This window comes from Saimiri boliviensis, chromosome 7 (genome assembly GCF_048565385.1).
Source record: "Saimiri boliviensis isolate mSaiBol1 chromosome 7, mSaiBol1.pri, whole genome shotgun sequence".
NCBI lineage: Eukaryota > Metazoa > Chordata > Mammalia > Primates > Cebidae > Saimiri > Saimiri boliviensis.
Genome location: NC_133455.1, coordinates 25,690,270 through 25,703,787, shown reverse-complemented (window position 1 = coordinate 25,703,787; position 13,518 = coordinate 25,690,270). Strand labels below are relative to the sequence as shown.

The 13,518-nt window shown below is 45.1% G+C and overlaps 1 protein-coding gene across 3 annotated transcripts in view; it reads left to right on the top strand.

Moving 5' to 3' along the window:
* Positions 1–13,518, top strand: part of ABTB3 (ankyrin repeat and BTB domain containing 3) — a 345,548-nt gene that overhangs the window by 193,819 nt on the left and 138,211 nt on the right. For all 3 annotated transcript variants that reach the window (XM_039472338.2, XM_039472337.2, XM_074402288.1), the window contains exon 2: positions 7,521–7,670. In XM_039472338.2, coding sequence (XP_039328272.1) covers positions 7,521–7,670 — 150 coding nt within the window. The remainder of the gene's footprint in view (positions 1–7,520; positions 7,671–13,518) is intronic.

Below are 13,518 nucleotides of genomic sequence, written 5' to 3'. Positions count from 1 at the left end.
TAAAATACCATTCCATGCCTGGAAGTTCTGAAATGGTGCCCTGGATCTTTTAGGAGGAGTTGGAGACTGAAGCAGGTGTTTGTAAGTCCTTTCAGATCCCAGGAGCTCCCTGATACAGAGATGGGGAAACAGGAAGAATGAGTCTCTTTCCTCTTAAGCTCCTATGAGGCAGATGTCACTCAGGGCTCTGTGGAAAAGTTGCAATGATAATGCAAGAAAAGGCTGACCCGTGGGAGAAAAGGAGGGATGCTAAAGAAGGTAACCAACAATCTTGTTTGGATAACGTTGAAAGGGAAGGTTCTTAGGCCATCTGAAGCCAAACCACCAAAAGAAATAAGATGTAGAAACAAAGATGGAGAATTTTCAGACTTGAGTTCAAGAACGGAGCTTGGAGTACATGTGGAGATTAAGGTGGTGACCTTCTGAAAAGAACATGAAGATATTTGTGGATCATTTATTAATTCAACCATGAACACTGAGTACCACAAGGAACAGGATGTGTTCCTGCCCTCACAGGCTTCAGGCTGGCTAGGGAGACAGACCTCCTACCCACTAGTGTACTGTGAGAGAAACAGCAGCTCATAGCAGTGATGAGGGCCCACTGTGCAGCACAGCAGGGTGACCCCAAGTCAGCCTGGGAGCTGCGGGGACACTTCCCAAAGGAGCTCATCATTGGGGCTGGGACCTGCCAATGCAGATGCTTTTCCAAATTGGAGTGGGCATGCCTCTCGCAGAGGAATGGTTTCAACAAACCAAGCCTGAATCTGTTTCCCACTGACAAGTCTCTTAAAAGGGGTTTCCAAGCTGGTGTACAAACATTTTTTCTTAATCTGATAATTTCCTCTCTTGTTTCTTAATAAATTTAATGTAAACGAAAGCCTCCTGGCACTGCCTGTGTTATTGGATTCCTAAATCTTTAGTTTCAGAGACCTTCACTTAGATTATTAGCAAGCGTTTATCGACCCCCTTCTCTGTGCCAGGTTGTCTCTATTATCTCATTACAGCCTCCCAGCCATGCTAGGGGGCAGACAGATGAATAGAAATTAAGCTCCAAGAGAGAAGCTCCTTTGTTTTCTCTGTAAAGTGTTTGATACTTTACAGACACTCAGAGAAGCCTAGTCAAGAGCCCTGACCACACAGCTGGAAGCTGGCAAGGTGGGAATCCGAACCTGGCCAGGTCCATCCGATGCCTTTTCAAGGGCTGGTGCACTGCTGCACCCCAGCTGCTTCCTTCCCCTTTGTTAAAGCTGAGATCTGGTGCCAGGACCCTCCCCTCTACATTCTGGGGGTTGCTTAACAGAAGACCGAGTCTAGCTTGTCAGGCAGGGTAGCAGAGTAGCTCTCCTCCTGCAGCCAGAGACAGACAAGGCAGCACCCAAGCTGTGTCCAGAGTACCAAGGCTTACACGGTCAGCCCCTCCCCAGGACAGCCTTATACAGTCACCTGCTACTTCTAGTCTTCCCTACTGCTACACCATAATCCCCCCCACACAGGGAAATAAACCTTTGGTTTCTCACGCTCTAGTGCTGGAGATAGACAACACATTAACAAATAATACCTGATATAGTATAACATAGTGTTAGGTGCTATAAAAAAGAAATAAAATAGAGTGAGGGGGTGGGAGAGCGATGTATGGTGTTATTTTTTAGTAAAGTAATTGGAAAGGTTTCTCTGATGGCTGAGCACAGTGGCTCACACCTGTAATCCCAGCACTTTGGAAGGCCAATGAGGGCAGATCACTAGAGCTCAGGAGTTTGAGACCAGCCTGGCCAACGTGGCAAAACTCTGTCTCTACAAAAAATACAAAAATTAGCTGGATGTGGTGGTGTGCACCTGCCGTCCCAGTTACTAGAGAGGCTGAGGTTGGAGGATGGTTTGAGCCTGGGAAATGGAGTTTGCAGTGAGCCGACGTCAGGCCAGTGCATGCCAGCCTGGGCGATGGAGCCAGATCTTGTCTCAAAAAAAAAAAAAAAAAAAAATTGAAAAGAAAAGTCTTTCTGAGGAAGCGATATTTGAGCAGAGAGAGCCCTAGTGTGCATCTACCTAAGAAAAGAGAGTTCAGGAAGAGAGCAGAGCAAGTGCAATGGCCCTGAGATGGAAATGTGTTTGCTATGCCCTGGAAACCCCCGGGAGAGCCATTTTATCATCTTTGCCATCTCTGCCTTCCCTAGGCAGTAGGAAGATTCTTCCCTAGGCCAGGCCCAAAAGAAATTGGCAATTGGGAATTACCTTACCTAGAAATACTAGATCTATGTAGCAACATGGGGCAAAGCGAAAAGCATTTTAAGACAATAAGTTAACTCTCAGTTTCATAACTGATAAGTACCAGTTAGATATTGTGCATATGCAGCATGACAAACTACCTCCAAACTCAGTGGCTTAAAGCATCAGCCATGTTGTATGTATTCTATGGGTCAGCTGGGCGGTTCTTTGATCTAGGCCAGGCTCACCCATGAGTCTGTTGTCAGTTACAGGTTGAACAGGCAGTCTCGGATATTTCTTCATAGCAGTGTGAGAATGGACTAATATAGCATCCCTGTACCCCAGATTCAATAATAAAACATAGACACAGAGCAAAGTCCAGAGGAGAGTGAAAGGATGTCAGGGCACCGTATTTGCAAAGGGGCCATCCTACGTACATCTAGAAAGGTAGGTACATTGGGAGGCAGCAGTGCACTCCAGTGGCCTCTGTCAGAGACAGTGCCAAACATGCTTAGCCCAGGGTTCTGCCCAGAGCAGCAGCTCTCATGTTGTTTGTTCACCGTGGCCTTGCCAAACGGTTGTCTGTCTCCAGTCACACGAGATTTTGGGAAGATGATCTGCAAGGCCATTTGAATCCAGACATTAAATAAACAGAACTGCACATTTGTGGGAACAGGGTATTTAACAGGCACTTTCTATAGGCCAGAGGCTTTAAGTATATTATCTTGTTTCATCACTGCAACAAACCTATGAAGTAGATAGTTTAACCCCTCTTCCCTGATGCAGAAGCTGGCTAGAGAGCAGGAAGTTCTTTGTCCAAGTTGCACAGAGGGCAGCTGTCCGATGGGATCTCAGCTCTGGCAGGGCTGGTGTCTTGCCTGCCTCATTCTACCCCAACTCACTGCCAGGCCAGTCCCAGAGCAGAGAAACCTTAAATAAATGAGAATGTGGACAATCAAAGGCATTGGTTTGCCCTTTTTTAGGACCCATAAACTCTTTGGAGAATTTGAATGAACTTCCCCCTTAGACAAATGCACAACACATTCAAAGTAACAAAATTTCAGGGAGTCCGTGACCCTTCCAGCCCACTATGAATCCTGGCTTATGTTCATTTGCTCTCCAGGGAAATTATTTCCTTTAGATCCACTCAAACTTATATTTGAATCTCAGTTCCCTCTGTTTCTAAATTAGGGTCTTAATCACCAGGCCATGGCTGTCCTTGGCTCCAATAATGGAAATTCATAAGTAGTCCAAAACTCGAGCCTGCATCTGACACTAAAACATGATGCCAGGACCTTCACCTTGACCAAGCAGATTTTTACACAGACAAAAAAATAAATAACTCTAGTTTACATGTATACCCCATGTAGAGTCTTCAATGAGGAAAAAGAAAATTAAACTCTGGTATATAATCTTTGTGTAATAGATCAATTACAGATTCCCCAAATCTCTGTAATCTAACTCTCAAAGCTTCTTTTAATAATTATATTTCTTTGAATAATTATATTTACATTTCATAACCCTCTAAAAGAAAAAGAAATAATTTCAGGGAAATTGTTGATTCTTGTGATAAAAGACAAAGTAGTCTAAAGCTGGGTTAGTGTGCATTAACTGAATTTCCTCTCAGTTAACACATGTTGGGAACCTACTGTTTGCTTAGCACATGCAGAATACTTTGATACACATGATCTCATTTCACTCTCATACCTCACTCCCATCCCCAGAAGTCCAATGAGGGAAACAAGGTCATTATCATCACCCCCACTTCACAGAAGAGGAAACTAAGGTCCAGAGAGGTTCTGTGACCAGCCCTAAGTCAAACACAGTGAGGAGTGGCAGAGCCAGGATTGAAGCTCTGGGTTCCAGTCTCCAAGTCCCATTTGCTCAGGCCTCAACCAGTACGTGAGGCAACATTTTAAAACACCTGGGTTGTTGACTTGCTGCAAATAATGCAAATACCTAGAAAGAAATCCTGTTGAGAACATGTGAGTTATCTGTACTATTAATCAGACAACCTTCTCCCCAACATTCAGGACCCAAACTTCAAGTCTTTTTTGCTGTGAAGCACCCCCCGACCATCATCCCCTTTTCCTAATTAGAGGGTCTCATTACCCTGAAACTTGGGTCACATGGTGGAGTGGGTCATGATCATCTAGTACTTTTTGCAGTGAGCTCTTTAAGAGGTAGTAAGTTCCTGAATTAGAGTCAGAGACACCAGGAGCATCAGATGAGGAATTGGCCCAAGACTCATTGCCGTGGCAACAGCTACTTGACTTAGCCTCTGACTTAATGTCTTGGCAGGTGGGCAAACCAGAGGGAGCAAGGATGACTCAGTGTGTTCCTGCCTGGGCTGAGCAAGAGAGTGACATGGCTGTCAAGGGAGAGGCAGGAAGCTGGGCTTGGATGGTGAGCATTTCTGGGAAGGTCTTGTCTTCACTGAAAGCTGAGAGTTCCTGAAGGACAGCAGTAGGTAGTGCCCAGGACATGGCGAATCCATGTCACATCCACAGTGTTTTCAAACGGCCCGTGTCCACCCATTGGTGGATCATGATGCTCCTTTTGTTGCTGCAGTCAGCATTTTTTCTTACTAAGATGGAAGAGAAGCAAAACAGAAAACAAATGAGAGTGCCTCACATGTAGTAAGGGTCAGTGTTACTTTCCATTGATTTTTAATGGAAAACATGAAGAGTGTGTGTGTGTGTGTGTGTGTGTGTGTGTGTGTGTACATGCGCATGTGTACCTGTGTGCACTGGGCTGGGATATAAAATGTGTTCTTACTCTGAGTCATAGTCAAAAATATTTGAAAAAAGCAAGATGGGATTACAGTCATAGAAAAAAATTCCTTGACTAATTTCCTGATTATAGAAACATTAAAATCTAACGATCATCTGTATCATTCATCCATTATTCATTATTTTTTATTTTTTATTTTTTTGGAAACAGAGTCTCACTCTGCCACCCAGGCTGGAGTGCAATGGTGTGATCTCGGCTCACTGCAACCTCCACCTCCCGAGTTCAAGTGATTTATCTGCCTCAGCCTCCTGAGTAGCTGGGATTACAGGTGTCCACTACCACAGCTGGCTAATTTTTTGTATTTTTAGTAGAAACAAGATTTCATCATGTTGGCCAGGCTGGTCTTGAACTCCTGACCTCAGATGACCCACCTGCCTTGACCTCCCAATGTGCTGGGATTACAGGTGTGAGCCACTGTACCCAGCCCCATTATTCATTATTCATCATTTATTTATACAAAAAGCCATCTGCCCTACAATGAGTTGCCTACCTAGACAATGAGTTCCCTACCCCATTGTCTCACACTCTGTTAGATGTGAAGGTAAAACATTTAGGAGAAAGTAAGTAGCTCCATGTGGCTGGAACCACCAGTCAGGCAGTGAGGACAAGAGCAGGAGTGTGACAGACCCATCTTACAAAGGTGCCCATCTCCGAAGGAGGAGGCTTTGCTGAGATTGTGCAGTTCAGGCCAGTGGACTTTAACTACTGGCTTTGGCATTCTGTCTCCCCTCACCGGCTAGTTGGTTTAAATTATTTAGCACTTGTATATTGACACTAGTTTATTTCCAGATGATATTGTCCATGCCAGTATCATCTCTTCAGTTATAAATGACTTGAATATGTCTTATTTTGCATCTCCAAAATGCCCAGCAGGGTTGGAAACACAGCAGGTGCTCAGTAAGTGCTTCCACTGTATTGACAAATACTCGTTCTTTAGATCTCTGATAAGACATTGCTTCATTCCTAATCTTCTCCTACCGTAGAGCATTTAACAGATGGTTTTGTGGTTATGTGTATAACAGTGTGTCTCCTTCACTTACACTGGGAACTCACTGAGCACTGGGATCGTGTGTGTTCTCTTCATCACTATATCCTCAGCCCCAAACACAGCACAATGTCTGCCTTGTTTCTTGTATTCTCAGTAGGATACTTGGTAGGTGTATACATTAGTTTTCACCACAATAATGGTGAGTAACAAACATCCCACTATCTCAGTGGCATACCAAATAAGCACATGTCTTTACCGGCAGCTGGGAGCTCCAAGCTACAGGCCAGTTGTGGATCTTCTCTGTGTGTCTCTCATGCCAGCTAGCCAGGGCATGTTTTTCTTTCCATCTCCCACCTTCAGATCTCCAGCTTTGCAGACAGGACATGTTTTTCTTTTCTTTTCTTTTCTTTTCTTTTTTTTTTTTTATGACAGAGTCTTGCTCTGTCACCCAGGCTGGTGTGCAGTGGCACGATCTCGGCTCATCACAACCTCTGCCTCCCGAGTAGCTGGGATTACAGGCACATGCCACCCACACCCAGCTAATTTTTATATTTTTAGTAGAGATGGGATTTCACTATGTTGGACAGGCTGGTCTCAAACTCCTGATCGCAGGTGATCTGCCCTCCTTGGCCTCCCAAATTGCTGGGATTATAGGCATGAACCACCATGCCAGGCCTAGGGCATGGTTTTCTTATGACCAAGGCAGAGGCGCAAAAGAGTAGGTTCAATTTTACAAGCACTCTTCAGGCTTTTGACTCCATCATGTTTGTTAACATAGCTTTGACCAAAGTAAATCAAGCAGTCAAGCCCAAACTCAAGAAGAAAGGAAATTCACTCGACCTAGGGAGGCTGGGGTAGCAAAGGAAAGAGTGAATATTTCGGAATCATCTACCCAAGTAAGTTCTCAGCTTCTTACTGAATGTTTATGGAATGGAAAGGAAGGGAAGAAAATAATTGGATTCTAGGGATTTCCCATGGGTATTCACCACACAAGTTACAAAAGCCCAGGGGGACTCTTCTGCCTCCTGACATGTAGCTCTACAAAGAAAGCCAGAGCCTTGTCAAGCAGATAACAGCCCGACCGTCCAGAGCTAGATCTGATGAGCAAACAAAGGGAGCCCTCAGAAGCAATTTTCGGCAGAGACTGCTCCCCCCAGACACTGAGGGACCACAGCTACCTTTACGGGGAGATCGAGGGGAGTGACCACCAGAGTCACAAGAAGTTGCAACTAGGAGTGGATAGCAACCCTTCCAGGCCTGAGGAGAGGATGCTGTTTTGTGTCCTTTGGAAGCGAGTGTGTCTAGACGAATGCCCACATGCTTGTAAAAATCCGTATTCAGGACTTTGAGGAGACCTTTGCAAATAGCTGGACATCCATTTCTAAAAGGAATCCAGAGTGCTGGTTCCTATATTGGCTTTCTTGGCAGTACCAGCTCTGACATGGTTTGAGATTGTGTGAGATGTTGCATTCCTCCCTTGGTTACATGAAAAATAACAACCTGTTTTCCTTTCATTCTCTCTCCTTTCCAACTGCAGGGGTGCTGTGCCTGCCAGACAGCCTGAATCTTCACAGAGACCCACAGCGGTCAAACAAGCCGGGGGAACTGCCCATGTTCAGCCAGTCGGAGCTGCGGACCATCGAGCAGTCCTTGCTGGCCACGCGCGTGGGCAGCATCGCCGAACTGAGTAAGTAGATGTTGGTTCTCCAGCTCTCGTGCCTCAGGACATATCAGCTGTCTGTGCCCAAAGTGACACACTGTCCTCAGGCCAACCCCTCAGGCCACTACTTTGTAATCAGTGGGGTGACACCTTTTATTGAGTGCCTACTGTGTGCACTAAACAGTGCCAGTGGCATGGGGAAGGTGAGAGCTCTGAAGCTGGTACATTTCTTGTTTCTGCCACCAGTATTAAGTCAGGTTCCTAAGCTTTTCTGAGCCTCAGCTTCCTTTTCTATAAAATAGAGAAAATACCAATGCATAACCAGAGTGCAGCTGCGGTGATTACATGGGCTCACCTCCATAACGGTGTCAACCTCAGTAACAAACAGAAAGAGATTCTCTGAAAGAAAATCATGTTTATCTGGGAATAGGCTTTGTAATGCAATTTGCATGCCAGAGTATATTGTCAGAAAGAAATACTACGTGCGTATTCAGGGAGCTAAAGGGGGACAATGGTTTTTAAAGGAAAAATGAGGAGGAGGATTATAAAATTGTTTCTAAGATAATTATCCTTGGCTACAAGGATCAATGAATCACAAGGGTGGCACCAGTCCAAGGTTAGGGTGGCACCAGTCCAAGGTTGGACTGGCAGTTGCTGGTCACATGTCTTCATATAAGTAGTGTGTTGTGTGGTGTGTGTGTGTGTGTGTGTGTGTGTGTGTGTGTGTGTGTGTGTAAGGTTACCATGGCCTTCGTACAAGGCTGTGATTTTTTTGGAGGTTTTCTGAGATAGTTCTTGTTATCAGGCATTTGTATATGAGAATCTTCCCTTGGCCTTCCCTGACTCTCTTCATCAGGGTTTTTAACAAATGATTCTATTTTGATTCTGACAGCTTTTATAAGAGGGTTTGCCAAGGTGTCTGGCACACAGTAAATATTCTATAAATGCCTGGCCACTGTTGAGTTCCACAGTGAGATCCACTTAATGCATATGTCAGATCACATCTCTCCTCTGTACTCTGGTTCAGTGGTTCCTTATCTGACCCACAGGAAAAGCCAAAGTCCCCAGCTGCTCCCAGGCACTCCATCCCCTACACCCTCTACCCCCGACATCTTCCTCCACCCTCTCTCTGGCCCCTGCTTGATGCAGCCGGCGTACCACAGGACCTTTGCACTTACTCTTCCCTCTGCCTGAACTGCTCTTCCTCCAGGTATCCCTCTGATTCATTCCCTCACTGCCTTCACATTTCACCCAAATGTTACATTCTCAGTGAAGCTTTCCGTGCCCATTCTATTTAAAGTCATAATACTCTGAAGATCCTCGTCTTAGTCAGCTTGCGCCACTATAATGAAATGCCATGGACAGCGTGGCTTAAAACACAGACATTTATTCCTTACGGTGCTGGGGACCTGGAAGTCCAAGATCAAGGTGCCAGACAATTCAGTTCCTGGTGAGGTTTCTCCTCCTGGCTTGCAGCTGGGTATCTTCTTCCTGTGTTCTCACAGGGTGGTGGGGTGGGGGAAGGTATTCCTCTTCTTATAAGTCCCCTCACCCCATCATGAGGACCCACACTCATGGACTCTTCTCACCCTAATCATTTGCCAAAGGTCCTGTCTCCAAACACTGTCACATTGGGGCTCAGGGCTTCCACATATGGATTTGGGGGGGCATAGACATTCGGACTATGGCAAGTCTTCTCCCTTCATTGCTTTACTTTTGTCCCCAGAAGTTGCCATCCTAAGATATACTCTAATTTTTTTTTGTTTTTAATAATAGGTTTATTGAGATATAATTTGTATACAATTTACCTTTGTGAAGCATAAAACTCAGCAGTTTTTAGTTTATGTACCAGGGTATGCGACTCTCACCATAATCAATTTTAGAACATTTTTATTACCACCACAAGAAACCCAGTACCCATCAGCAACTACTCCCATCCCCTCCCACCCCCAGTCTATATTTTATTTTTTTTTTAGAATTGTCTCTCTCTCTCCCTGCTAGGCAGAATATAACAGAAACATTTTATTTGCTCACTGCTGTAACCCCAGTACCAGGAATACTGCTTGGTATATAGTAGGCCCTCAGGAAATATCAAGGAAGGAAGACAGAGAGACATGGGTTAGGGGAAGGGGCAAAGGGGAGAAGGAAGGAAGGAAGGAAGGAAGGAATGGAGGGAGGGAGGGAGGGAGGGAAGTTGGAAGGAGGGAAGGAGGAAGGAAGAAAGGGAGGGAGGGAGGAAAGGAGGGAGGGAGGGAGGGAGGGAGGGAGGGAGGGAAAAGAGGTAGAAAGATGCAGAGAAGGAAGGGATAATTAGGGTGTCCCAAGTTTAAGTAATGATTTATCATGCTTATAGAATTCAGGGCTTTGCTCTCTGAGTCTGACCAACCAGAGGAAAATGATCCTGTATTTACTTATGATCTTACTGATGATCAAACAATTTAGCTGAATATTCATTCAACTATTAACTAACAAATTAGCTGAATATTAGTTACTGATGGAATTGAATCACTGATTATAGAAATGCTAGCTGATGTTAAAGTGAGAGTTGGTATTGAAATTCCAGCAAATCCTGACCTGTGAAAGGATTTAAGACCCAAAATGCAACTTGCACTTCTTCCTGGAGGAAGTCCCTGGACACCCAGACAGGCACCCTCCGTTAAGCATATGGCCAGCACCTCTGCAAGGGGAGTCAGTAGCTGATCCAAGCCATAGGGGGCCCTTGTGGTCACTAGACAGCTACTTTCCCGGCATCTGAATTTGGAAGTTGGCGCTTCCATTCCCTGCAAACCTCTGAAGTCACAAAATGCCTCCTGTCGCAGGGCCTCCTAGCCACTGGTCAGTCCTGTGATTCTTCTGAAACGTTTGGGTGTCACAACCCCTTTGGCAATCTGGTGAAACCTGTGGACCCCGCCTCAGAATAATATTTTTCAATGCATAATGTGCAAAGGATTACAAAGGAAACTGATGACATTAAAATTCAATTATCAAAATATTTTTAATCTCAATTGTGGTATAGTAGTTCTTTGTCTGTTTTTTCCAATTAGCACATGATATAACAAGATCTAGCAGCAGGTCAGATGAGCCCATGACTTGGAGGTAGTATGCGTGAATGCTATTTTGAGGTATCTGCAGCAAGTGGAATGGGGTAAGGAAATACCTGCATTTTAATACACACTCAGGGCATTCACAGGCAGAAGGTCCAAGCAGCACTCTCGGAGAGACATTGCTCTAAGAAGAACTGCTGTACATTTAGGACTTAACTATTTTCCAGGGCAGGCTCATGACCCTAGAAATCTAGGATCTGGCTACCGAGTTGGGTCATAGATTTGTGGGATAACCCCAGAAGAGGCCCTCACGCCATGTGGCCCACACGCAGTGTCCCTAAGGTCTCAAGCTTTGTCCTGGGATATCTCAAAGTCCCCTCCCGGCCTCCAGCACCTGGACTGGGGCCTTGCATAATGCTGGCTCTCTCTCTTCGAAGAAAGGATTTGCTAAACAAATCTGCTCTTCACCTAAGAGGCAGCCTGCAGGAGCTGCTTGCCACATAAATTGTTTTTAAGGACAATTTGTTCTGTAAATTAAATGCTGTCCTCATTGATGTTGACTTTTGCATATGAATTGTTGGCACACAAATGGGTGTTGCTAATTGCGACGGGTGTTGTACATTCATTTAGCCAGCCCCATAGAATGTGTGCACAGAGAAGCACTTTGATAAGTCACGTCCGCGGCTGAAAGGAAGAAAATTGCCTTTTTTTTCTGATCTGACTGTAATTTAGACTGGCTTGCTCTGTGGTCTGAATCAATACAGCCTTGCTCTCTGTGTACATAGAGATGTTCTTCATATTCAGAGGTTGCTCTGCCAATGTGGACGGTAGAAACCACTGTTTTTCCAGCGAAGGTGAGACGGAGAGTTTGTCCTCGGTCATCTCTGCTCTTGTTGAAACAGGGACAAGTCTGGCCAGGGTCAAGAGTGGAGCTCTATTGTAATAGCTAATAGCAATAATAACGGCAGCAGCTGATGTTTAATGAACTAGGGAACGATGATGAGGGTTTTCAGGAATCACTTCGAATATGTTATTATTGTCCTCATTCGATGATACAGGAATGGAAGCAAGAAGAGGTTAAACAGTTTGTCCAAGATCAACCACACCTGTGAATCGAATGGCTCAAAATTGAATCCAGGCTTCTCAAGCAAAGCTTTTATACCCAACCACTAAACTATGCTCCCTGCAGGGAAGTCCAGCAGATGTTTCCACTCAGACCTGAGGTTCCCCACCTCTGCACCATCAGGGTGTTCTTGGGTCTGTGTTCCCTCCAAATTACTCTGAGGATTTGCAATTTGCTCTGTAGGGTGCATTGTGGATACTCTCCTGTAAACTAACCTGGAGATGTGAACATTCACAAAGGTTACCTACCAATCCCTTACCAACTACAGTAGACACTGTGTAATGACATTTGTCATTCAGACTGCATATATGATGGTGGTTCCATAAGATCATAATACTGACCAGGTGCATCGGTTCACGCCTGGAATCCCAGTGCTCTGGAAGGCTGAGGCGAGAGGATTGCTTGAGCCCAGGAGTTTGAGACCAGCCTCGGCAACATAGTAAAACTTTGTCTCTACAAAAAATAAAACAAAATTACCCAGGTGTGGTGGCATGCCGCTGCAGTCCCAGCTACTTGGAAGGCTGAGGTGGGAGGGTCACCTGCCCCCAGAGGTTAAGGTTAAGGATATCACTCCAGCCTGGGTGACATCCTGTCTCAAAAAAAAAAAAAAAAAAAAAAAAAGAGAGAGAGACGAAATTACTGTCTTTTTTACTGTATCGCTTTTATGTTTAGGTATGTTTAGATATACAAGTACTTCCCATCGTGTTATGATTGCTCACAGTATCAGGACAGGCACATACTGTACGGGTTTATAGTCTAAGTATGATAGGCTGCACCCTGCAAACTGGGGGGCAGTAGGCTGTTCCCCTAGGTTTGTGTAAGTGCAGTCTATGATATTGACCCAACCACAAAATTGTCTAAGAACATATTTCTCAGAGCCCATTCCTGTTGTAAAGCAATGCTCTGCTGTATCTAGATGGGTGACCTCCTCCGCAGATTGGGACTCCTCCTGGTAACCCTTGCCTGTTTCCTTGCGGCTTCATATTAAAATCTAGAACTGTCTTGATCACCTGGAATGTCCAAAGCACTTATCTTTGTCCAGCCCGTTATGGCTTGAGGTAGAAACATATCCACTATTTCTGAAACACCTGCTGTGTACTTGCTGCTTTGAATCCATTTCAAGTATTATTATTCCCATTTCACAGATAAGCAAACTGAGACTTAGGAAGGATACATGTCTTGCCTAAGGCCACTCAGCTAGTAAGTGGCAGTCATAATGAAAACCATTTTTTCTTTTTCCCTCCGCTGTGCTGTGTGCAAATCAGCTTTGTACTGTGAGCACCTAACACCTCAGCCACGGCTCAGGAAATTTTCCTTGAATGTCAAATGAAGAAATGAATGACCTAAAGGGAACTTGTGTGAGAAACAACAGCTGAAGAAAATGCTACAAGTGAGTGGGACGCTTAATGAAACCTAGTCAGATATTAAATTTTCCATTGAGCTGGATTTTAAACTCAGGGACATAGCGCTGAAGCTATGCAGGTTCTAAAATATTTGGCTGGTGAGCTAAATCAGGAGACCACGAAGATTGCCAAACTGACACCAGCTAGCAGCCCTTTGATCCTGGGCCCTAGGAGATTTGCACGGCGATGGACTTTACAGCTGGCTGAGTCTGGTGGGCAGTCCGGGTCTTCTCCCCTGAACCAGTGAACAGGGCGGGGGGAAGCAGGTCCACCCAACACCCACAGGGCTGTGGGGAAGCAGAGGC